At 37.3% G+C, this 26,503-nt stretch overlaps 1 protein-coding gene across 1 annotated transcript in view; it reads left to right on the top strand.

Moving 5' to 3' along the window:
- LOC138444648 (uncharacterized) overlaps window positions 1–26,503 on the top strand; it is a 223,798-nt gene that overhangs the window by 181,538 nt on the left and 15,757 nt on the right. Inside the window, exons 3-4 of the mRNA XM_069597989.1 lie at window positions 3,034–3,657; window positions 20,465–20,570. Of these exons, the coding sequence (XP_069454090.1) occupies window positions 3,034–3,339 (306 nt within the window). The 3' untranslated portion in view covers window positions 3,340–3,657; window positions 20,465–20,570. The remainder of the gene's footprint in view (window positions 1–3,033; window positions 3,658–20,464; window positions 20,571–26,503) is intronic.

Raw genomic sequence — 26,503 nt, 5'->3', positions numbered from 1 at the left:
GAAATTTTTGAATAGTTCTGGAAAACAAACCACCCAACGTTGGCTTTATGTTACTGAGCCAAAATATTCTTTGGTCTAACTTATGTTGCTGGATTAGATGGCCTTTAAGAATCCCTTCGGACTTAAGATTGTATTATTCTATGATTCATCCTTATTGGCTAGTTAGACTGTTCTGATTTCATTCCTTTGTTGCACCACCCTTACTTCACTAGGGTTATGTCCAGTTGGCCTCATGTTTATTCCCCAGAAACTGTAGTCATAAATTTATCTTCCAATTTCCTTTGCTTAATTTGGAAAATGTCGAGTGAATTAAAAAGTCTATTTCCAGGGAATAAAAAGCAATGGCAAGTAGCTTATTTATTATACACACACATACTTCTTATGACAAGGAACAAGAGAGGAAGTGTTTTTTGGCCAAAGCATTGCATTTTTACAATTCAGAATTTTTTTTTTAGCTAGTAAATTCCACTATTCTTTTCTACACCACTTCTCCAATAGTAGAGTCCCTTTAAAAAAGGAGAATAAAACATCTTTATCCAAGCATACATAACAAATGAACAAAGTCTCTGCTTGAGAAAGGCTACAGTACCCTAAATCAGCATGTGCAGATATTTTCAGAAATTCCAAGAGCAAACTGTGACCTTGAACATACCATGTATTTTCTAGGACTTCAGAAAAAATTTGGAGACAGAGAGCTCACCAAACTTCAAATTTGTAGTTATGTAACTTGAAACAGCCAGCTGATCATTAGGAAATGCAGCATGAAATAAGGGCTGTCCAAATATAGAAATGTCTGAACAGAAAAAGTGCAGACTTTATTTTAAAATTTCAAGTTTATTATAGAGACAGAATCCAAATCTCTGCAAAGGCTGACAGAGAGAATTTGTAGGTTTCCTGAGAAGAAAATTAAATTCACATAAGTGAATAACAAACCTGATTCTCTGCCTAAAGTTTTTCAAAGTGAGATTTGGCCTAGCTTCAAGATTAAGTCAACTAATTGGTGTGTTTTCAATTGCCTTTTTGCCTTGTCTTCTTTCCTATTTTTGTACCATTTGTTTAGTCACTAAGTCTTGTCTGACTCTTTTGGGACTCCATGGACTGTGGCCCCCTCTACCCCTCTGTCCATGGGATTTTCCAGGCAAGAATACTGGAGTGGGTTGCCACTGCCTTCTCTGCTGACCCAGGGATTGAACCTGTGTTTTCTGCATTGGCAGGCAGATTCTGTACCACTTGGGAAGGCCTCCTTCCTACCAAGCTTGAAATTCCTGCCATGGAATATTCCTAGGGAAATACCCCTTTGCTACCTAGATTGGAATGCTAACCCTCTCCCATCAGCACAGAGCAGATCAGGGCCTTCATGAGTTGATGCCTTGTTTCTGAGGGTAACACACATACTTTGATGTTACTAAGAAGAGAGAGTCACTGGCCTATATCCCTGAATCTCCCCTTCCACACATACCCCACCCCCTTCCCACAGAATACAAATCTAAATGTTTCCAAGGGCAGGTATAGGTCTAGGAGCACCCAGTACTGAGCCATCATTAATACTTGAGCAGTGGAGTGTCCAGATCAAATATCACCTGCCTTATATTTTTTCTATCACTGCTACAAAGGTATAAGGTTGAGGAAGACCAAGAATTAGTCTTATTGACATGTGACAGAGAGTCCTAGGATGGTTCATGAGAGAAGGAGAAGGAGAGGTTTTCCCTCTGACCCGATTATCCATGCTTTCTTCTCTGAAAGATGTTGCTGGACCCTACTCCTAAGCAACACCTGAATCGACAGGTATGAATAAAACGTATCAAAAGCAAAAGAAATGACGTGCTGAAAAGTGCAAGACTGGTAGCTAAGAGCACCTTTCTTAGCCTGAATAGCATTGACTGTCTCACTCACTCAAATTGGGAACATTTCCCTCTGCCTAGCAAAACAAATCTGTGAAATCAAATAGACCAAGTGTTGAGAGAAGGTGGATCCACAGGAAGACACAGATTGCTGGTAAAGTAGAACCGACCCTTTGGCTCTATTATGTGAAACAAAACATGTGAACAACCTGCCATGGACAAACACATTCAGAGCAGTTCTGTTCAGACTTCTGAAAAACCAGAAACAACCCAAATGTCAACAGGGATACAAATAAACACGCTCTGGTCTAGTCATACAAAGACTAGTATATAGCAGGAAACATCAGTGACCTTTATTCCACAGAACTACATGGAGGAATCTTAGAAACATAGTGGTAACTGAAAAAAAAAAAAAAGGCAAGTTCCAGAACACTGTGCGGTGGGCTTCGTGTATCTGCGGTTTTGCATCCGCAAAGTCAACCAGCCATGGATGGATAATTTGGTTGAACCTGCAGATGCCAAACCTGCAGATAGGAAGGGCTGACTGTATGATGTCACTTTTACAAGGGCTTCCCAGGTGGTGCTACTGGTAAAGAACTCACCTACCAGTGCAGGAGGGATAAGAGACGCAGGTTCGATGTCTGGGTTGGGAAGATCCCCTGGAGGAGGGCATGGCAACCCACTCCTGTATTCTTACCTGGAGAATCCTGTGGGCAGAGGAGCCTGGCAGGCTACATAGGGTCATGAAGAGTGGGATACAACTGGAGCAACTTAGCATGTGCACATTTGTTATAAAACTCAGTAACTAAACACTATGTTGGTTAAGCATACAGACATACGTGATAGGATTATTTTAAAAAGCAAGGGAATGAAAACCAAAAATGTTGGATGCAGATGACTTGGGGAGGGGCTGGAGAGGCAGAGATTTAAGACCAGGAAGGAGCATGGGAATAGAGGTCAATTATCAGTAAGGTTGCAATTCTTGGATTACAGATGCTTTATAAATTAGAAAAAAGATGAAGGAGAAAAAAATCGAAGGGTTGTGGTCTTTCATTATTTCCTGCTCCTAATCAAGGGGAAAAAAAAATCAATAAATAGCTGAGAGCCCCAGAGAGGGCCTGATGGTTGGAAAAGTTGTGGTCGTGGCTCTCGTGTACCACTTGCTGTCTTCAACACAACATTCTCTTCACAGGAAGTGTCCACAGTAAAGCTCGCTATCAATTCCAAACACGAAGTCCTCATCCAACGGCGCATGGGAGGCTTTTTGGCTGCCATAAGCTGCCCCCAGAGAATCCACTCATTCTGTGCGCTTGTCGACTGTGTCATAGCTCAGCTCAAGTCTCCACAAGATAAGCTCTTCAAGGCGGAACATTTCCAGCTGTTGTGGTCAGACAGCAGCAGGTTCTTATCTGAGGACAGCAGGGCCATGTGGCACACCGCAGCCGGGGCAGTGTCGGGGAAGCATGTGGTCTCTGTACACAGTAGCAAGGTCCAGTAGACAGCAATTAGCACCAGGAGAATGAAGATGAACAGGGCATATACATAACCTTCATAAAAATGTCACAGCGAAAAAGACTCACAAACCATATGGATCCACGCCTGGGCTCTCCCTGGGATGGCCTTTTACATTACACTAGTCCAAGGGATGGCTTTTAAAAAGTTCTTTTTTTCACTGCTGTGTCTTTCTGACGAGCCCCACCAAAAGAAGTAAAGAAGTAGGCTGCCTCTGTGATGCTGAATGAATCAGTCTTGACATTTTGTGGCTTTCTCCACTCCAAGTTTCTGGACCAGCATTCTCATCTGCATCTGTTGATAGGTAATTAAATAGACAGCTGCCTCTGATACTGTTTTCTCTTTTACATTTAGTGATGTTGTTCTGAACCAATGGGTATTTCAGGTATGTCCTTATTCATTTTCAAAAGACCAGTACTTGAATATTTTTTTCTTAGCAAAGAAATAAGCACTTACTGGCTGATTTAAGCAGAAAAAAAATTTATTCAAAAGGATTTTATGTCACTTGCAAGATAACCAAGATGGCTACAGAATCAGTCCCAAGAAATAGCCATGATATATAATTCTATATACACTTTATACTAAAGTTATATATCATATATACTTTGATGCAGCAATTTCACTTCTAGGTATATATCTATTAGAAATGAAACCTTTTGTTCTCCAAAAGATATATCATAGCCCCAAACTGAAATATATTCAAATTTTCATCAACTGTAGAAAGTATAAATAAAATATGGAAAAAAAAAAAATCATACAATGGAATATTATACAGCCATGATAACGAATGATAAGTGGAACAACATGAATGAATCTCACATAGAATTGAGCAAGAGAAGCAAGCCAGAATCAAAAAAAATCTGTACTACAATATCACTCCTATGAAAATCAAAAGCAAGCAAAACTAATTTATGCTTTTAAAACTCACAACAGTGATTATATTTGGAGAGGAGAGTGGGAGTAGTAATTTTAATGAGCAGGATAAGGATTTCTGGGAATCTGATAAGGTCCTATTTCTTTTTGAAATTTATTTTTAATTGGAGGATAATTGCTTTCCAATGTTGTATTGGTTTCTGCCATACATCAATATGAATCAGCCATTAGTATACATACATCCCCTCCCTCTTGAACCTCTCTCCCACCTCCCATCCCATCCCACCCCTCTAGGCTGTCACAGAACACTGTGTTGAACTCCGTGTGTCATACAACAAATTCCCACTGGCTATCTATTTTACACAATATAATGTATATGTTTCAATGCTACTCTCTCAATTTGTCCCACTGCCTCCTTCCCCAGGTTCTATTTATTGATCTGTGTAGTCTCATAAGTATGCTCGATTGGTAATTAATTATCAAACTGCACTCGTAGGATTTTTGCACTTTGATGTATGTATGGTAGACTTTATTAAAAACATTTTAAAACTGTTTTTTTCCTTTAATAAAATGTGTGTTATTTAGCAATAGAGATAATGTTATTTACGATAGCCTCTCTTCTTTTCTGTGTGGGATGGAAGGATTAGCATTCTTTCCAATATGTACACACTTCTCTCTCTGATTTTTTACTTATGAGAAATTCCCTGTCTTTTATTATTTTCTTTTGTATGTCTTAAGTTGATACTGATGTGGAGCATAGTGCCTTTTTCTTGATTTCTTTCCAAAACACTCACAGAAAGCCAATGTAGGTCATAGATTTTACTTATTTTAGGGGGTAAATGAAGCAAGGCAAGAGGCTTATGCAGATCAGATGGTTTAAATATAAAGTTCTTACCCTTTAAAGTGTTGCCATTATCCTGATCCTTTCCTCCCACTATGCAATCTCCTGATGGAAAAATTTCACTGCTTATCTCCTCTTCTTGGATTCCCATCCCCATCACATTTCTTCTCTTTGCCAATCGAATGGTTGTTGTTGTTTTTTTTTCCCTTTGTAGCTGGCTTATGTGAAATCTCCAATATAATTTTTAAAAGGTCACTTTATCTTATACATAGGTTTTACAGACCATATGCTAAAAGCTAATTTCTCATATCAAAAATGTCTCATCAGATTGGCCAAGCCAAAATAGTCTACTCCACTTTTCTAGGCAGAGTCCTGCTGCTGGCCCTTAAACCGATGGTCATTCTTCACTGTCCTTGATCCCTACACTGTGTTTATTTACACTTATTTTCATAACCATGTAGATCCTAGTGCACTGGCCACATTTAATACATTATCTTTTTTTAAACTTATAATAATATTATAATATAATATTATATTAGTTTCAAGTGTTGTTGTACAACATTTTATCTTCTAATTTAAAAATAATGACAGAACAAGGCCATGCAGCAGCTCAAAACAACAGAATTTGTTTACAGCTCTTTTGTGTTATTTTCACTTGAGGACTTATTTATTTCTGGAAGACCTTGCCACCCTCGTACAATTTATTGCCAAACCAATATCTTCATGCATATTCATTAATTTTTTAAATTGGTTAAACAGTCATGAAATTAAAAGACGCTTACTTCTTGGAAGAAAAGTTATGACCAACCTAGATAGCATACTGAAAAGCAGAGACATTACTTTGCCAACAAAGGTCCGTTTAGTCAAGGCTATGGTTTTTCCAGTGGTCATATATGGATGCGAGAGTTGGACTGTGAAGAAAGCTGAGTGCCGAAGAATTGATGCTTTTGAACTGTGATGTTGGAGAAGACTGAGAGTCCCTTGGACTGCAAGGAGATCCAACCAGTCCATTCTGAAGGAGATCAGCCCTGGGATTTCTTTGGAGGGAATGATGCTGAAGCTGAAACTCCAGTACTTTGGCCACCTCATGCAAAGAGTTGACTCATTGGAAAAGACCCTGATGCTGGGAGGAATTGGGGGCAGGAGGAGAAGGGGATGACAAAGGATGAGATGGCTGGATGGCATCACTGACTTCATGGACGTGAGTTTGAGTGAACTCTGGGAGATGGTGATGGACAGGGAGGCCTGGCGTGCTACAATTCATGGGGTCACAAAGAGTCAGACACGACTGAGCAACTGAACTGAACTGAACTGAAAAAATCTTTATATTTGCAGTTTCCTGATGGATATTTGTACATGGAAGTCTGGTTATTACAACAATTTTATTATCTCTAAACCCCAGTTGATATATTCTGCCTATCCATGACACTTGTCCACCATATTGGTTATGTCATGCTAACTGTAGAGGATGAACAGATAGTCGAAAATGAGTTGAATGGTCACTAAGATTGACAAATGGCACAGGAGAGAGAATAAACTCTCAAAAGTTCTAGAGGACCTATTCTATTGAAGTTTTTATAGCTCTAATGATCTTGGCTATACAGAAACAATCTTTCTAAGGTTAAGGGCAAGTTGCTACTTATTGCAGCCCTTCTCATTAAAAAGAAACTCAATCACTTTGCTACTCACCTGAAACTAATGTAACATTGTAAATCAACTATACCCCAATAACATTAAAAAATCAAAGAAGCTCAATGCTTTGTGGGCCTTTGGAATTAAAGGCAAAAAATGCTACTCGTGGGAACAATGCTCTGACTCACAAAAGGCTCTCAGCTTTGAGTGCTACTCAGAATAAGGCAAAATTGTATACAGATCCAGACTCAGTGAGAACAGCTTGGCACTTAGGCCATTTGCCTCAAGATCTGAGAGTGCTCGGGCTATCCATGGTGGTTAAATATGCAAGGTAGAATATCTATTGAGTTCTACCAGAAAGGTCACAGTTCAGACATCTAGAATTCTAGAACAAAGTCATGGGTGCTTTAGCAGAGAGCTAAGTATGTGCTGTTTTTCCTTGGTGGAAATTGACTAGAATTTGAGTGGCTCAGATGATAAAGAAACTGCCTGCAATGAGGGAGATCTGGGTTTGATCCCTGGTTTGGGAAGATCCCCTGGAGGAGAACATGGCAACCTACTCCAGCATTCTTGCCTGGAGAATCCCCATGGACAGAGGAGCCTGAGAGGCTGCAGTCCATTCACGTCTGCAAAGAGTCAGACACAACTGAGTGACTAAGCGCAGCACAGCACATGATACAGGAAAGGACTGGTTGAAACCCTAGATGCAGCACAGTCCCTTGGGGTGCAAGGAAGTTTTCTGACAGTATGTCCGTTAAATCAAATTCCTTTCACCGCTGAGGAAGTAATGAGGTCCCAGTCAGTAGTGACACTTAGTAGAGATATGGGTTTACTTTATATATAAACCTTGTCTCAGCAAGCACCACCATCTGAGAAATTACAAAATGCCAATCCATTTTTATCATATCCCATATAACAGTGACTCAGATGAAGGTACTCATTTTGTGGCAAAAGACAAGTAGCTCCAGACTATATATATATTGCTTAGAAGCATCTCAGCTAGTGCACCAAGGTGGGTAGCCATAGTCTGGGATGTGGTATATTTGCTATCCAATATCTGATATTTGGTGCTGAGTTGTCAAAACAACTGGACCCATGAATCAAAGAGAGGTAATACAGAACCTTCTCACCATCAGTGATTGTCTTTTGGAATTCGAGTTTCCTATTTGTGCCCTGCCAGATCAAAAGTCTCAGTTCCCAGGAAGTGAACATGTATGCCAGAGGATACTGGAAGATTCCTCTGAACTTAAATTCCACCTCCCACCCGGTCATTTTTGGTTTTTCATGTCACCAAATAAAGGATTAACTTACAGTGATTGACTCTAATTTTCTTGAAGATCTAGGGTTGCTACTATGTGATGGAAAAGAAGAAAGTTTGCCTGGACTGAAGGGTATTTGGGGATGTCTTTGGGGGTTCTGTGCTCAGTAATAATGATAAATGGATGTCCAGCAACCACAGCTTTAGAAAAGAAATGCATTAAGAGCTCAGATCCTTTAGGGAGGACAGTATAGGTCATCACACTGGACAAGCAACCTAGACAAGCTGAGTAGTAGAGGAGTGAGATGGTATGTATCAATTTCAGTATCAGTTGTAGCCAAGGAATGCAACTTTTTGCACTAAGATTCTTTAGTATCAAGTATGAATCTTCATAAATATTGCAAGTGGTCGTGACCTAGAAAGGAACTCTGAAGAACTTGACTTAAAGGAATTAATTGATGGGGAACACAAGATCTTAAGGTGCAAAGGATACACAACATCATATACTTCTGGTATCCTGCTTCGTATATTCTCGGCAGATTTGTACCAGCTTTGCTCGGTGTTTCTTAATGCTTGTGCCACATAACCCTCACTTTCTGCTCCAAGACACTTCTGATACTGCAATATGAGATGCGTGCATGACTCTGGACCTTCATGAGCACACAAACGTGAACTGCAAGGGAGTGAGCCCACTCTTAACTAATGAGGGCAATGGAGCCAATAAATAAATATTTCTCTTGTTTTTTTCCCCCAGTTGGACAATCTGAGATATATTCCATGAAGTGCCTGAGAATTTTTGATAGGAGGGTGCAGTATTACCCATAGTAATGGCCAATTCAATATGCACCCTTTAATTACCTTTCCCTTTCTCCCTATCTCACTCCCTATGTTCTCCTTCCTTTCTCCCTGAGATTATTCCCTGAATAAACTATCAGTATGTAAGACTTTGTTTTAGAGTCTCTTTTTTTGAGAAATCTAGGCCAAATAAATTAGAGGAGAGATCAAAGCTGAAGAAATGAAGTTGATCAAATTTTTATTTCATTTCACCCCAAAGGAATTGTAAGAAATTTTATAGGCATGCCTATCATGCATTTCTTATGTGAATCTTTAGATGTGAAGCTGGAAAAGTTTAGCTGCCTGAAAGAGATGGGGTCATTATTAGCCTCCATTTTCCAAGAATACAGTGAAGTTTTAGTGGTCTACTTCTACCCAATTTGCTCCTCAGAGAACCCTCAAGAAATTGTTTTTGTAGTCACATTACATAAGAAACTATATCTATAGCCAAGAGTGAATTCTATGCTCACTTTATCAACATCATAAAAAAGTTTCTCCTGTGTTTGACAAGTATAATATCAATAAATCAATTTTAGTGTTTTAACATTAAAACCTTGTCTCTTTTTTGGTTGGGTCTGAAACTAATAGCACGTCATTTATAATACACTCTGAACCAAGAATGCCCTCTTATAAAATTTCTCAGTTTGTTTTTCCTCTGTAGAACAATATCCCTGTAAACTGTAGAGAAGCCATTGTTAAAACATGGAATCTGTCTTTGATGATTTCAGCTATACTAAGTAATAAAGTAATTTTGGTTCAAATGTAAAAAAAACCTCTCTATCCTTCTTTTAATTCTGTCTGTCTCATTACAGAAGGGTCTAAGTATTAATTTAGGTATTCATCAACTTTAAATAATGGAGGAGTATTTAGGTGCCAATAATTTCCAAATCCATCTTGAATATATCAGCATTTGATAAGAGAAAAGAATGATGATGTTATTAATGTCTGCTTTATTCTTATCCTGAATTGTTTTAAACCAAGGCAGCGTGTCTGGGTTTAATAATGCTTCCCTGATGGCTCAGTGATAAAGAATCTGCCTGCCAATGTGGGGATGCAGATTTGATCCCTGGGTTGGGAAGATCCCCTGGAGAAGGAAATAGCACCTCACTCCAATATTCTTACCTGTGAAACCTCATGGACAGAGGAGCCTGGTGAGCCACAGTCCATGGATGGGGTTGCAAAAGAGTCAGACATGACTTGATGACTAAACAACAAGAAGAGAAAAGCAGTGCCTCAAGAATAATTAGAAAATCCATTTGAAAATCTTGACTCTATAATCTCTCTACATCACACCTGAGTCTGCCCTTCAAAGCAAAAACATCTAAAGGTCTCTCTGGTTCCCTTTCCTTCCCTCTGCCACATCTAGAAAAATATGTGAAGGAATTGCTTCACTTAAAAACTCAGTCTAGAAACTTCCCTAGTGGTTCAGTGGCTAAGACTCTGCACTCCCAGTGCAGGCGTCCTGAGTTCCATCCCTGGTCAGGGAACCAGATCCCACATGCTGTAACTAATATCTGGCACAGCCAAATAAATATAGAAGATTTTTTAAGATTCAATCTTTCCAAATGTGACGAAGTCTGGTGTTATTTTCGTTTAGTCACAAAAACATAAATCCAATTTTCACCTGGCTATGCAACTGATAGTCTAAAATTGTACACCAATTTGAATTCATCTGAAATGTTTTTAGATGAAAAAGAAAGAAGTTTTGAAAGTATAAGAGGATGAGAAACATAGAAAATTTTATAATTTATATAAAAGAAAAATGACTTCGCTTCTACATAATTATTGCAAAAATTAAATGCAAAATTTGAATCCTGAGTCAACTGAGTAAGCCACCACACCTAGACCAATTATATTTTCTAGATAAAAAAATAATGACTTTTATATGAATTATATGTGTGAGAGGTATCCAAAAGGTATTGATATTCTTAGAATATATTGATAATTTATAGGGATTAAAAAAGCATAATTTGTATCCAACTACCCACTAAATCTACACCATAAAATCGTTACACCTAGAAAAGAAAACTTAGCCACCACTGGTAGCTTTTTAAAATACAAAAAAGCAAAAACCAATATGATGAGCATATAAGACTAAATATTTGTTAGCTTTTTGCCATTTTTAATATATTTGTGAGCATTGTTTCTACACATAGGCTGTACTTTTATACATATTTATTTAGTCATAAAGAATACATATCACTTTTAAAATGTTATAGAAGTGACAGCATATTGGATGTACTTTTTCTACAACTTCTTTCAGCATTATGATTTTGAGATTTTTTCATATTGAAATCTTGTTTTAGTGGTTGAGAAGTTTCCATTGTATGTCATTTTAGTTTAGTCTGGTTTATTTGATTTTTATTTAACAATCAGCAATGCATTGTCTCTTTATGCACATGTGCTAAAATAGCTGGGCTACAGGGTGTGCAACTTTAATTTTATTAGATGTAGAACGGCAGCGTGTTATACAGTAGGTATGTTGTTTGTGTGAGTTCAGATCATTTACCCTTATCCTCTTTGACTCTGTTTCTTGATCTCTAAAATGATAATAGTAGTAGTAACTGCGAATGACAGACTGCCTGTTATACTTCAGTATCCATTATCCTCTTTATCCTTAGAATAGTTTCAGGTATATACAAAGCCATCCAGATAATGGCTACACTTTTAGCATTCTTCCTAGATGTGGACATATGACTACATTCTGGGTCCTTCTCCTCTTCCTGCTATCTAGGAATGGTTGGAGAGACAGAGAGAGAGAGAACTTATCCCTAGAGATGGAAGCTCTGTCTTGAAATCTTGAACCTGGCAGAGCTGTCCTGTTAGCCATCTACTGCTGGACACTCATAAGGAGGATAAATAGACTCTTATTTAACCACTGGCTTTTTATTAGTCTCTTTTCTATAGCAGTTCAGTTTACACCCTAAGAATTCATAATTTGTGGCATTGTTGTACTAAATTACAAACTCTAGAACAGTGCTCAATAAGTATCAATTATTTTGTTATCATTACAATGTCAAATGGCTCTCTAAGGTGTTTCACTAATTTATAAACTTACCAGCAAGAGATCCAGGTTTAATTCTTGGGTCAGAAAGATCCTCTAGAGAAAGAAATGATAATTCACTCCAGTATTTTTGCCTGGAGAATCCCATGAATAGAGGAGCCTTGGAGCTTTGGAGCCTGGTAGGCTACAGTCCATGGAGTTGCAAGAGTCAGACCCGACTTAGCGACTAAACCTCCGCAGCAGTGCATGAATCTTCACACTTCATTGAATTTTTTATATTTATGTAAATTGATGGATATAAATTGCTTTTTATTAATTCATGTTTTCTTAGTATGCTTTTTAAAAATGAAGACTGACAAGCTTTATCAAAGTGCACAAAGCCTTAGTATATGGCTTAATGAGCATTTATAAAGTAAGTAAGCACACATGTATTATCAGAATCAAGAATACCTGGTTTCCTTGTGCCTCCTCCCAAATACTACCCTTGTCCTCCCCAAAGGTAACATTATCCTGAATTTTAAACACATAAATTTTAGGGACAAAACTGTACTCCCCCTCACTCACTTGATGAAGTTCTGACCACTAGGACCTCAAATATGACTGTGTTTGGAGAGAGAATCTTTAAGGAGTAATTAAGTTAAAAAGAGGTCATCAGAGTGGACCCTAATCCAACATGACTGATGTTCTTATAAGAAGAGGAGATTAGGACACAGATAGTTTCAAAGGGAAGACAATGTGAAAACACAAGGAGAAGATGGTCTAGAAACCAAAAGAGAGAGGTCTTAGAAGAAACCAATCTGCCAACTTGAATTTCTAGTCTCCAGAACTATGAGAAAATGAATGTCTATTGTTTTAGATATTCAGTTTGTGGTACTTCGTTACGGCAGCCCTAAAAAAAACCTAATAATGGTAGATTAGTTTTGTTCAAAATGATCTAGTATGAGAATCAATATCCGGTTCAGAATCTTTTGTTTAGAAAATTGTTTGTAGTTTGTTGAGATTTACTGCAGTGTTGAACATGGTGGTAGTTAGTCTATCTTGTTACTCTATGGTATTTCATTATATGTGTGTAAAAATGTATTTATTCATTTAATGCTGACAAGCATTTGAGTCATTTCCAGAGTCTGGCTATTGTACACTGTTTCTCCTAAGACTCTTGCTATCTTTTGGTGAACATGTGTTCATTTCTCTGGGGTACTGGTCTAGGAATAGAAAGTCTGAATCCTGGTATGTATCTATGTTCAGTCTTGTAGATTCAGCCAAAAACTTTTCTAAAGTAGTTTCACCAATCTACACTTTCAGAGGCAGTACTTCCAGTTGTTTCACATGCTTTTCAGCATGAGGTCTTGTCTGTACTTTTTTTTAATTTTGGAGATTCTGATGTGTAATAAATTTATTGTGAATTTAATATATATTTCCCTAACCACTAATGAGACTAAGCACTTGCTTTCTCTAGTAGTATATGGCCAATTTTATACTTGAAAAGAATGTGCCTTCTATGTTTGTGCAGTGTCCTCTAATATTTCAAGTCCATTATATTGGTTACTTATGCTGCTGAAGTGTCCATACCCCTATGAATTTTTATAATAAAATGTCGCAATGATTATGGATTTGTCAGTTTCTTCTCTATATTCTGTCAGTTATTGATTTATGTATTTTGAGCCTTTATGTATTGTTATATATGCCTAGTAGATTGGACTTTTTATCATTTTGAAATGTTCCACTTTATTTATAGCAGTGATTCTTATAGTAAAGTCTACTTTTTCTAGCAGTAGTACAGTTATAGATTGGTACATTTTATTTTGGCTAATAATTGCATATGTATCTTTTTTCATTCTTTTTTAAAAAATTGCTTTCAACATTTGTACAGTTTTACATTTAAGATGCATCTTTTGTGTGTTATAAATGGCTGACTTAAAAAAATTCCATTTAACAAATATTGTCTTTTAATCATAGTATTCACACTACATGCATTTAACAAATAGCTATTATGTTTAGTTTTAAACTATCTTTTTTATTTGTTTTCTATATATTTTTCTTTTGTCTTTTCTTATCTTCTTTTAGATTAATCAAGTCTTTTGTAAATTATTCCATACTTTTCCTCTCTTACTTTGTTATTCATTATTATACTATTCTTTAGCTGATTAGCCTAAGGATTAAAATTTGAATCCTTGATTTGTTACATTTTAATACAAACTGTTACTTTTAGCCTTTCCCCAACAATTCTTTTATTCTTTTCCCATCTTTGTTGCTATGTATTTTGCATCTTCTAATATTTATACCACACAATGTATTAAATGATATTTTAGACATTTATTTAGATGTATTCAAATATTTATTCTTTTGATGGCCTTTATATTTTCCTGCATTTATATGCAGACTTTCTACCTAAAGAATTTAATAAATTTTTAGTATATATATATAAATATATATGTGTGGGTGTGTATGTGTTTGTGTGTGTGTGTAGTTCTGCATGTGACTGTCAGTTTTTTATATTTGAAAATATACTTATTTTACTTTACATTTTTATGGATATTTTTGCCGTATGTATAATTCTAGATAAGTAGGCATTTTCTTCTAATTTAAAAAAATATTTTCTTCTAGTTCCTAATGTTTGTGTTGCATATTTAGCCATTAGTCTGTTTCTTGCTTTTTTGAGGGCAACAGATTTTCTTTCTGGATGCATCTGACAGTTTCTCTGTATTTGTGTTTTTATGTCTCAATCTTTGATGTGCCAGTAGTTTCACTGTGATGTATATCATTGTGGACTTGCTTTCTTGTGGTTCATAAAATTTTTTGAGTCTGTGGCTTGATATTTTCCACATATTTATGTAAATTCTTAGTCATATTCTTCAAATGTTTTGTTCCACTTTATCTGTTATCTCCTTCAACACATCAGTTCAGTTCAGTCACTCAGTCCTGTCTGACTCTGCAACCCCATGAACCACAGCACACCAGGCTTCCCTGTCCATTACCAACTCCCAGAGTTCATCCAAACCCATGTCCACTGAGTCAGTGATGCCATTTAACCATCTCATCCTCTGTCGTCCCCTTCTCCTCCTGCCCTCAATCTTTCCCAGCATCAGGGTCTTTTCCACATCAGACATTTATTACATGTTAGACATTTCACCAGGTCTAGTATGTTTCTTATTATATAGTTCTTATCCTGACTTTTTCCTGTGGTCATGTATGGATGTGAGAGTTGGACTGTGAAGAAGGCTGAGTGCCCAAGAATTGATGCTTTTGAACTGTGGTGTTGGAGAAGGCTCTTGAGAGTCCCTTGGACTGCAAGGAGATCCAACCAGTCCATTCTGAAGGAGATCAACCCTGGGATTTCTTTGGAAGGAATGATGCCAAAGCTGAAGCTCCAGTACTTTGGCCACCTCATGCAAAGGGTTGACTCATTGGAAAAGACTCTGATGCTGGGAGGGATTGGGGGCAGGAGGAGAAGGGGATGACAGAGGATGAAATGGCTGGATGGCATCACGGACTCGATGGACGTGAGTCTGAGTGAACTCTGGGAGATGGTGATGGACAGGGAGGCCTGGCGTGCTGTGATTCATGGGGTTGCAAAGAGTCGGACACGACTGAGCGACTGAACTGAACTGATCCTGACTTTATTTCATTTGAGCTATTACCTGTCAATCTATCTTTTAGTGTACCAGTTTAACAACACCCAGCCTACTGTTAAACCAATCTATTGAGTTCTTAATTTTGGTTATTATCTTTTTTCCAAGCTAGAGTTTCTATTTGATTCTTTTCTCTGGATTCTAGTTCTCTACTAGAAGTCTACAAGTCTAGAAGTACAGGACAAGAAAGACTTATTATAAAAAATATTAACCACAATTATTTTTAATTCTGTATCTGATAACCTTAATATTTGAATCTCTTATTGACCTGTTTTTATTTTATCTTTTTTTTTTTTTTACCTTTTGTTCTAAGTAATTTGGTTCTCTTTCTTGTATGATTGGCTGTTTCAAATGGATGCCAGTCATTGTATATGGAAAGTTTTAAAGATAAATTGACACCTATGATAATAATTTTACTATCCTACAGAGAGGACTAACTGTTGTTTCTGGTAGACAATTAAAATAGAAGTAGGTCATCTTAATCTATTTTGGATTGAGCTAATTTCAGATATTTTTCGGTAATATTCTACTTCTAGTTTCCTTAGTCCCAAGGGTAGCTCTTCTGGAGCTCAGCTCTTCTGAACACCCAGCTGAGTGTCTGGGGCAGTTTACCAGGATCTGGCAAACTGGTGAGCCCTGAACTTCAGATTTTGTATCCCCAGTCCTTGTGACTGTTGGAAATTCTGAAGTTTCTTAACCTCTTAGGGACCAGTTTTGTTTGGCTTTTGACCTCTTGGCTGAAAGTTACAAATAGGCAAATACTGGCAAGTATTTCAACAGAGCAGATAACAGTGAATATTGAACTTACCTCTTTGTGATTCTTTTCTTTTTGGAATCTTGGCTCCTCAGGTCCTAACTATTGTGATTGCTCTCTGAAGTCTTAAAACAGATTTTAAAAATTTTCCAGACTTTTTGTTGTTTTATATTAAAAGATTTAGTCTTATGCAAGTTAAACAGCTGTAGCCAGATATACACACCCTCTGCCTGTTATTTTAATTTGCATGCCCATGTATTATAGTGAGGTTGGGGATGTTTGTTTTTTATATATTTAGTGATTATTGTGTTTTCTTCTCTGTATATCCTTTGCCCACTTTTTGCTGGATTCTTTTTTGGAGGATAACATTTGAAGAACTCCAGATACTACTTAGGGGAAAGGAAGCTATGTCTGCAGATATCTTCCTCTAGTCTGTGACTTGTCTCAACTTTTTTATGTTGCCTTTTGTCACACAGAAATTTTCAATGTTAATAGATAAATTTAAAACATCTTTTTCTTTATGGTTTGTGGGTTTTGTGTCTGGTTTAATAAATTTTTCTGTATCCTGATGTTATAAAGATATCCTCTCCAGTTTTCTCCCTAAAGTTTTGCAGTTTTATTTTCATATTGAGGCCTTTAATTTACCAGACATTTACTTTTTCTGTGTTTTATCATATAAGAATAACCAAGTGTTCTAACACCATTATCAAATGCCAGCCACTTCCCAACTGTTTGATACTATCACTGTCAGTGTTTCTTTGTAAGATAAATTTTAGTATTTTTAATGTATTGGTGTCATTAGTTTCTTTTTATGTTCACATAACTACCTATGGAGAGTGATCACATTTCATGGTTCTTTGACTCCCCCAAACTCTTTAATTTTTATAAAAATTAAGTACAATGAAACATTTGTAAATAAATATATTTACCTAGATTGATTGATGCTACATATTGATAGGAAACATAGCATTATCTACCCATGACAATATTTCAGTTCAGTTCAGTCACTCAGTTGTGTGACCCCATGGACTGTAGCACACCAGGCCTCCCTGTCCATCACCAACTCCTGGAGCTTACTCAAACTCATGTCCATATCATCCTCTGTCGTCCCCTTTTCCTGCCTTCAATCTTTCACGGCATCAGGGTCTTTTCAAATGAGTCAGCTCTTCGCATCAGGTGGCCAAAGTATTGGAGCTTCAGCTTCAGCATCAGTCCTTCCAATGAATATTGAGGACTGATTTCTTTTAGGATGGACTGGTTGGATCTCCTTGCCATCTAAGGGACTCTCAAGAGTCTTCTCCAACACCACAGTTCAAAAACATCAATTCTTCTGTGCTCAGCTTTGTTTATCATCCAGCTCTCACATCTATACATGACTACTGGAAAAACCATAGCTTTGACTAGATGGAATTTTGTTGGCAAAGTAACAAAGTCTCTGCTTTTTAATATGCTTTTTGGTCATAGCTTTTCTTCCAAGGAGCAAGTGTCTTTTAATTTCATGGCTGCAGTCACCAGCTACAGTGATTTTCAGTTCAGTTCAGTCACTCAGTCATGTCCTACTCTTTGTGACCCCATGAATCACAGCACGCCAGGCCTCCCTGTCCATCACCAACTCCCGGAGTTCACTCAAACTCATGTCCATCAAGTCAGTGAGGCCATCCAGCCATCTCATCCTCTGTTGTCCCCTTCTCCTCCTGCCCCCAATCCCTCCCAGCATCAGAGTCTTTTCCAATGAGTCAACTCTTCTCATGAGGTGGCCAAAGTACTGGAGCTTCAGCTTCAGCATCAGTCCTTCCAATGAACACCCAGGCCTGATCTCCTTTAGGGTGAACTGGTTGGATCTCCTTGAAGTCCAAGGGACTCTCAAGAATCTTCTTCAACACCACAGTTCAAAAGCATCAATTCTTTGGTGCTCAGCCTTCTTCACAGTCCAACTTTCACATCCATACATGACCGCTGAAAAAACCATAGACGGACTTTGACTAGACGGACCTTTGTTGGCAAAGTAATATCTCTGCTTTTCAATACGCTATCTAGGTTGGTCATAACTTTCCTTCCAAGGAGTAAGTGTCTTTTAATTTCATGACTGCAGTCACCATCTGCAGTGATTTCGGAGCCCCCCAAAATAAAGTCTGACACTGTTTCCACTGTTTCCCCATCTATTTCCCATGAAGTGATGGGACCAGATGCCATGATCTTCGTTTTCTGAATGTTGAGCTTTAAGCCAACTTTTTCACTCTCCTTTTTCACTTTCATCACAAGCCTCTTTAGTTCTTTTTCACTTTCTGCCATAAGTGTGGTGTCATTCTGCCTATCTGAAGTTATTGATATTTCTCCTGGCAATCTTGATTCCAGCTTCTGCTTCATCCAGCCTGGCATTTCACATGATGTAGTCTGCATATAAGTTAAAAAAGCAGGGTGACAATATATACAGCTTTGACATACTCCTTTCCCATTTTGGAACCAGTCTGTTGTTCTATGTCCAGTTCTAACTGTTGCTACTTGACCTGCATACAGATATCTCAGAAGGCAGGGCAGGTGGTCTAGTAGTCCCATCTCTTTAAGAATTTTCCAGTTTGTTGTAATCCACACAAAGGCTTTGATGTAGTCAATAAGGCAGAAGTAGATGTTTTTCTGGAACTCTCTTGCCTTTTTTGGCAATTTGATCTCTGGTTCCTCTGCCTTTTCTAAATCCAGCTTGAACATCTGGAAGTTCATATATAAATATGACAATATTTATACCCTTGATTTCTATCAGATATTGCAACATGTACAAAAAATATCTACTTGTGGTGACTCTAAAATGAATCTCTAGAAAAATATTATTAGCATTAGTTAAGATTTATTGGTTAATGGTTATGTGCTTGGCATTGTTCTGAAAACTTTGCTAACTATATGTTAACTTTATATATGTTAACTCACTTATAAGAAAACTATGACTCAGGAACTACTATTAATCAACATTTCTACGATAAGAAAAATATAATCACACAGTAGTGAGTTTTTAGTCAGGTTTATAAAGACAGGCAATGCAGAACCATTTTATTTAAATCCACTTTATTTTAACATGAAAAATAGATGAGGTATTGCTATTATAAAACTTTTAGGTAAACAATAAATTATAAAATATTTCTAAATAGATTTATATTTTTCTGCAAAATATGTTCACACTTATATTTCAATTTTTGAATACAATTATCATATTCATTGAGAATAATTAATCAGAAATATACTGACTTGTGGCTTTGTGCAAGGTTTTAAAATTAACTCTAATTTGCTTGAATCTACATACAATGTTGGTCTGTTTGCATTCACTGCTCTTTACTTGATAACAGCTGCATTTCAAGGGGTAATTCACTTCATGTGTGCACTGATGGTTAAAAACACATTTCACATAAATGGAATAAAGAACATTTAATGGACTAAGTTCTATGCATGTGAAAGCCAGCAGCAATATTAGAAATGGTGTTTATTTTATAGCCCAGAAACTGCATTTTAAATGCTAGTATATGTTTATATGACAGTTCTATTAAATATAAAAGAGTCCCATTACAAGGGAAGTCCTTTACATAGACTTTTTATGTGGTCTAAATAGAATACCCAGCCCTGCAACTCCTCATGTGAGACATTTTTAGAACCTTATTTATGTTAAAGCCATAACAAACTAGCAACTAGAAAACTATAATGGGCACAAACGGCTAATAAAAAGAGATTGTTGAAAATACTTCTTAATAGCAACTTAGGAAGAATCTTGATGAAACAAAGTCAAGTCCAGTGTCTCTGGAAGCCTGCCACCCCAGTAATCACAGGCCACAGGTACTCCCCCTTTTCCATCTTTGTTGCTTTCTTGGCTGGAAACTAAAGAGCGAATAAACTCTAAGATTGGTATTTGCCCTACTTTTCATCCTTACTGCCTACCGAACCAGAGGTGCTCTGGAAAAACTCCTAGGATCGTTTTCCTCCCTGTGATGATTCTTTACTGGATGGTTTCTCTGGAGAAGTAGGGCAGATACTCCAAAACTGGTCAAAGCGGGAATGGTGCCAGCCTGCATGCACACATGAATCTGCATATGTGTGCAAGTGTGTGCGTGTGTATTACATATGTAAAGCCCGGACACTTGAAATCTGGATCGCTTCTCAGCTGAACTGCTGTGTTTAGACAAGCTGGCTAAAATGAACAGGTCAAACCCTTTATTTATAGAGTACAAACTATTTGATCTGGAATAGATATCAGCTCTACAGTCAAACATGTGGGCCAAAGTCATTTTTATTGCTACATCTTGCAGAATTCTAAAATGGTTCATGCTGTCACCCATGTGAGCTAAGGAAAAGTTCCCACAGAAGAGTGGGCCAATCAAGTGTGAAATGCTGCTTGGATCACTAAAAAAGCCGGTATGTATTTATATAAGTGAAAGTGTAAAGCAGGGAAAGAAGAATGATTTTAATTTCTTATTTATTTACTTATGGCCACACTGGGTCTTCATTGCTGCTCGTGGGCTTTCTCTAGCTGTGGTGCCCAGGCTTCTCATTACAGTGGCTTCTCTTGTTGCAGAGCACAAGCTCTAGGGCACATAGGTTCAGTAGTTGTGGCACACAGGCTTAGTTGCTCCACGGCACATGGGATCTCCTTGGAAGAGGGATTAAACTCATGTCTCCTGCATTAGCAGGCAGATTCTTAACTACTGGGCCACGAAGGAAGTCCAAGAATGACTTTAATTTCTGAACTGCAGGAATCTCCTAATGAATTTTTCTCACCCAGAGGTCCACTGCTAGGACAGTAGCTGAATCTGGCACAAAAGCGATGCTCTCTCTGTGAAATATAGAGATACTGGAAGCCTATGGAATACAGTTTGAAAACTACTCACCCATTGGAGTTATCTATGCCATAAGAAGCATGGTTCAAAAACCATTCATTTTTGGGAGTTGGATCAAGATCAGTGATGTTTGTCTCTAACCCAGTGTGGAAATTCATTCCCCTATACCCCTGATGAAGGGCCTCCAGTCTATTTTTGAACTCACAGTATTGGGAAGCTCGTGACCTTAAATTTTTCTAGCTTTGCTTGTAAGAAAAATTTTTATAAGACAGTTCCCAACCCATGCATGCTTAATTTTTATAATCATGTCACTTAAATGAAAATGGCCACCCAAGAACAGCTGGCTCATCTTAGAAGTTTCCCACTGCCATTCTGGAATTTCCTTGTGACAGGGGAAAATTACACACACACAGACACACACACACATATATATAAATGTATTTTCAGTCCATGTCATCCAAGCCTTTGTTGTGCTGAGTGGAGGAAAGTGCCTTAAAGATAACATCTTAAAGTTATTTGAGAGCACTAAATAATATATATTTGGATTTAGAATATGAATCAACTTAAAGAAATTAGAATGTTCTCTTATTTTCTTATTTTTCACTCAAATTTTCTTTCTCTCTTAATCAAGTTGGCTCTTCCAATTTGCAGACTGTTCTCCTTGATAGAGTCCTTCTAATAACGTAGCTCCTGGATATGGTATAACAAGATGTTGATATGTGAATAACATCAATTTGTATGCATCTAGTTTTTTCTAAATTTTATTTCTGATTAAGGATACTAATCAGGATACTAATATAATTAAGGATACTAATTTGCAGTCTGTGGGGTCGCAAAGAGTCAGACACAGCTGAGCAACTGAACTGAACTGAAGGATACTAGCACCAAAAATTTAAAGGGAAATATTAGGACTTTTGAAGGTTTTAAGATCTCTGATTCTACTAGAATATTTAAAACAACTTTGAAAACAAAAAATAAAATTGAGGACAAACACTACATGATAATAAGATTCATTATATTGTGACAGAAATTAAAACAGGATGATACTGTTTATAAAACAGAGAAATAAAAGAGTAGGACAAAATAGTGTGCAAAATGACCTATACATAGTAGACAACTGATTTGAACACTAGTGCCAAGGTAATTCGGTGGCACAAAAAATAGTCTTTCAACAAAAGATGCTTAGACAATTGGATATCCATATAGAAAAATATGAGTAAATAAGCAAACATTTGATTCATGCAGCACATTATATGCACAAGTTAATTCAAAATAGGTTATAAGCTGAATGTAAGACATTAAACTATACATCTAGAGGAAAATAGGAGAAAACCTTTATGATTTTGGCTTAGGTAAATATTTCTTAGATGAAATGCCAAAAGTAAAATTCATAAAAGAAAAAATTAATAAATTATAATTAAATTGCTCAATAAAGCTAAAATTCTTGTTCTTTGAAAACCACTATATAAGAATGAAAAGATAAATCAAGACTGGAAGAAAATATTTGTTAAGTATCCATTTGATAAAAGACTGGTATTTAGAACATATAAAAAAAGCTTGTAACTCAATAATATGAAAACAAGGAATCCATTAAAAAAAATGGGCAGCCGTTTTGAACAGACAGTTTATCTAGGGATATAAGAATGGCAAATAAGCATGAGAAAAGATGTTCAATATTATTAGGAAAATGCAAATTAAAGCCACAGTGCAATAGGGGAGAGGTTCTTTGCAGAAAAGTCACTGTGGCTTCCTGTTTCAGTAGTCTTTCCATGGAACCCAGATGGCCTGCCACTGAGGGCCAGTCCTCTGACACCTCCTCACAGATCCCTCAGGAAGCCTCCAGGCACCCACTGCCTGCTGTGATGGCCAATTCCTCCTTGCAAGTGCACTAGAATGACCACCAGGATTCAGAGGTCACCATCAAGCACCAAATCAAACAAGAGCCCTACGTCTCATATCTACCTATCCACATACCTCTTACTACCTTGACCATGATGATGTGGCTTTGAAGAACTTTGCCGCATGCTTTCTTCACCAATCTTATAAGGAGAGGGAACATGCTAGAAACTGATGAAGCTGCAAGAACCAAGAAGGTGGTCAAATCTTTCATCAGCATATCAAGAAACCAGTCTGAGACCACCAGGAGAGTGAATTGAACGCAATGGAGTGTACATTACACTTGAAAAAAATTTGAATCAGTCAGTACTGAAACTGCACAGACTGGCCATTGACAAAAACAGACCCTACTTGTGTGATTTCACTGAGACATATGTCCTGAAGGAGTAGATGAAATCTATTAAAGAACTAGGTGACCACTCTAATCAACTTGCACAAGGTGGGGGCCTTGAAAGCTGGCATTGCAGAGCCTGTCTTTGACAACCATATCCTGAAGGACAGTTACACTGAGAACTAAGTCAGGTTGGCTTCCCAGCAGCCATGGGGTTGACTTCTTTGGTCACTAAGAGAGGGCATGCATTTGAGTTTATCTTTACCTTTTCTATAAGTTACATCAAAGTACCAACTTAAGTTCTTCCATTTGTAGCATTCTTTCAAATAAGATAATTTGGTACAGCCTGCCATCCAAAAACTACACTGAAATAACACTGCATTTCATACCTATCAAATGGCTAAAATTTTAATAGTTGATCATAACAGTGTTCATGAGGAAATGGAACTCAGTGGTAGAGATAGAAAATGGTAAAACCATGTAAAATGCTTTGGAAAAAAGGCAGTTTCTTAAAATGTTAAATATACATATGTAATCTAGCACTTCCATTAAATCTTACCTAAGAGAAATTGAAAGCATAGGCCCATATAGATTTTTGTACACAAATGCTCAAGGGAGCTTAATTATTATAGCCAAAAAGTGAAAACAATTTGAATTTCCATTAACAGGTGAATGTATAAACTAAGTGATGTGGTACACACATCCTATGGAATGCTACTTAATAATAAAAATGGCTAAAATATTAACCCATGCTACAGCTTGAATGAGTCTCAGAATAATTATGCTGAGTGAAAGAAGTCAGAAAAAAATCCCACATGATTTGCAGATATCGCAGCTCAATTCCAGAAAAATAAACGACCCAATCAAAAAATGGGCCAAAGAACTAAACAGACATTTCTCCAAAGAAGACATACGGATGGCTAACAAACACATGAAAAGATGCTCAACATCACTCATTATCAGAGAAATGCAAATCAAGGCCACAATGAGGTACCATTTCACACCAGTCAGAATGGCTGTGATCTAAAAGTCTACAAGCAAAAAATGCTGGAGAGGGTGTGGAGAAAAGGGAACCCTCTTACACTGTTGGTGGGAATGCAAACTAGTACAGCCACTATGGAGAACAGTGTGGAGATTCCTTAAAAAACTGGAAATAGAACTGCCTTATGACCCAGCAATCCCACTGCTGGGCATACACACTGAGGAAACCAGAATTGAAAAAGACATGTGTACCCCAATGTTCATCGCAGCACTGTTTATAATAGCCAGGACATGGAAGCAACCTCGATGTCCATCAGCAGATGAATGGATAAGAAAGCTGTGGTACATATACACAATGGAGTATTACACAGCCATTAAAAAAGAATACATTTGAATCAGTTCTAATGAGGTGGATGAAACTGGAGCCTATTATACAGAGTGAAGTAAGCCAGAAAGAAAAACACCAATACAGTATACTAACACATATATATGGCATTTAGAAAGATGGTAACGAGTAACCCTGTATGCGAGATAATGAAAGAGACACAGATGTATAGAACAGTCTTTTGGACTCTGGGAGAGGGAGAGGGTGGGATGATTTGGGAGAATGTCATTGAAACATGTATAATATCATGTAAGAAACGAATTGCCAGTCTAGGTTTGATGCAGGATACAGGATGTTTGGGGCTGGTGCACTGGGATGACCCAGAGAGATGGTATGGGGACGGATGTGGGAAGGGGGTTCAGGATTGGGAACACGTGTACACCCATGGCAGATTCATGTTGATGTATGGCAAAACCAATACAGTATCATAAAGTAAAATAAAGTAAAAAAAAAAAATCCCACAATTCCATTTTTATAAACATCTAAAAAATTCAAACTAATGTATTCCTACAGAAAGCAGATCAGAGGTTGCTTTGGGAAAGAAGGTCAGGAATCTTGAAGGGAGGGATTATGAAAAGGTGCAAAGAAATTTGTGAGAATATAAATATATTCATTACCTTGCAGGGGTGGTTCAAATTCTATACTTTAAATATGTGCTGTTTATATCTGTCAACTGTGCCTCAGTAAAGTTGTTAACAAAAGTCTCTGAATGGCATACACTTAGCACAGGCTTATCTTTATGTTCATCTTTTAAATGAGGCTTTAAAATGTGAGCCTGGCATGGGGTTTAAGTACACTGTATGTAGCAGTGACTGCTTCCCTCCTTGGCCTGGATTCTAGCCATCCTTCCTTTGGGCAACTTGTTGCTTTCAGGCTCCTAGGTCCAAGGTCAGGGAAGGTTGTGCTGACTGGCTTGCTCTTTCACTGCTCATCTTTTTTACCTCTAAGATACTTTTCTCAGACTTAGATTTTCAGTGAGATCCTTTAAGAAAAGATATGTGTAAAACTAGTAAGCAGCCATCTTCTATCTCCTCCTTAAAAACTACATCAGCTCTTAAAGTAAATAACATTGTTTTTTGTCTTTTGATTACGTTTGGGTTTGAAGGGGGTGGAGAAAAAGCAAAATATCACCTTTCTGTTTGACATTTTGGAAGTGAGAGAATTAGCAAAGTTAGCCTTACTTTCTAATGAAAATTGGTGCAAGCAGATAGATTTTATTAATTTGGCCAAGAAAATTGGAGAGGAAAAGTGGGAGGGCTGACTTATGAAACCCATCTGGTTCTTAACTAAATTTCAGTCCACAGTCAAGCAGCCCCAAGTGGCAAGGCTATTTCCTACACTAGCTTCATGGACTTTAAGGACCCAGAATTTTAAAAAAAATTCAAGATTCAAAGATCAAATTCCATAAGATGAAGGTACTACTTCTCTGTGGAAATCTGCCCTGCTTCTCTCTCTCTGCGTTAAAGACTGTATGTCTCTTTCATCACAGGGCCCCTTTCTTTATCTCTTTCTGTGTGACTGTGTGTGGTCTCCTTTTGTGTCTATTTCTCCTTCTTCTTTGACTCTATGAAATATATCATGAAGTTAAACTTTGTTTTTATTATTTATTGAATGGAATGTTTGAATCTCCTTCCTTAAAAGCAGATGGATGGCCTATTTTTACTCCTCTTAAAAACTTCACTTATAATGAAACAAATAAAATCAAGTTGTTTTATGCATTTTACTTAAATGTCCTTCAATTTGCTTTTTCTGTGCTAGTGGCACTGCTCTTCCCCTGCCTTTCCCTGTTGGCAATAATGCTGTTGAAAAGTAATAACTTGGTGAATTATTGTAGTACATAGACTTATTTGAAGGTGGCGTCAGGTGCATTACCATACAGTTGACCGTATCTGTATTTGCTATTTTTCCCTTAAAATTT

The sequence above is a fragment of the Ovis canadensis genome, chromosome 8 (assembly GCF_042477335.2).
Source record: "Ovis canadensis isolate MfBH-ARS-UI-01 breed Bighorn chromosome 8, ARS-UI_OviCan_v2, whole genome shotgun sequence".
Lineage (NCBI taxonomy): Eukaryota > Metazoa > Chordata > Mammalia > Artiodactyla > Bovidae > Ovis > Ovis canadensis.
Note: the sequence above shows the minus strand (reverse complement) of the source record. Positions and strands in the feature narration are given on the sequence as shown.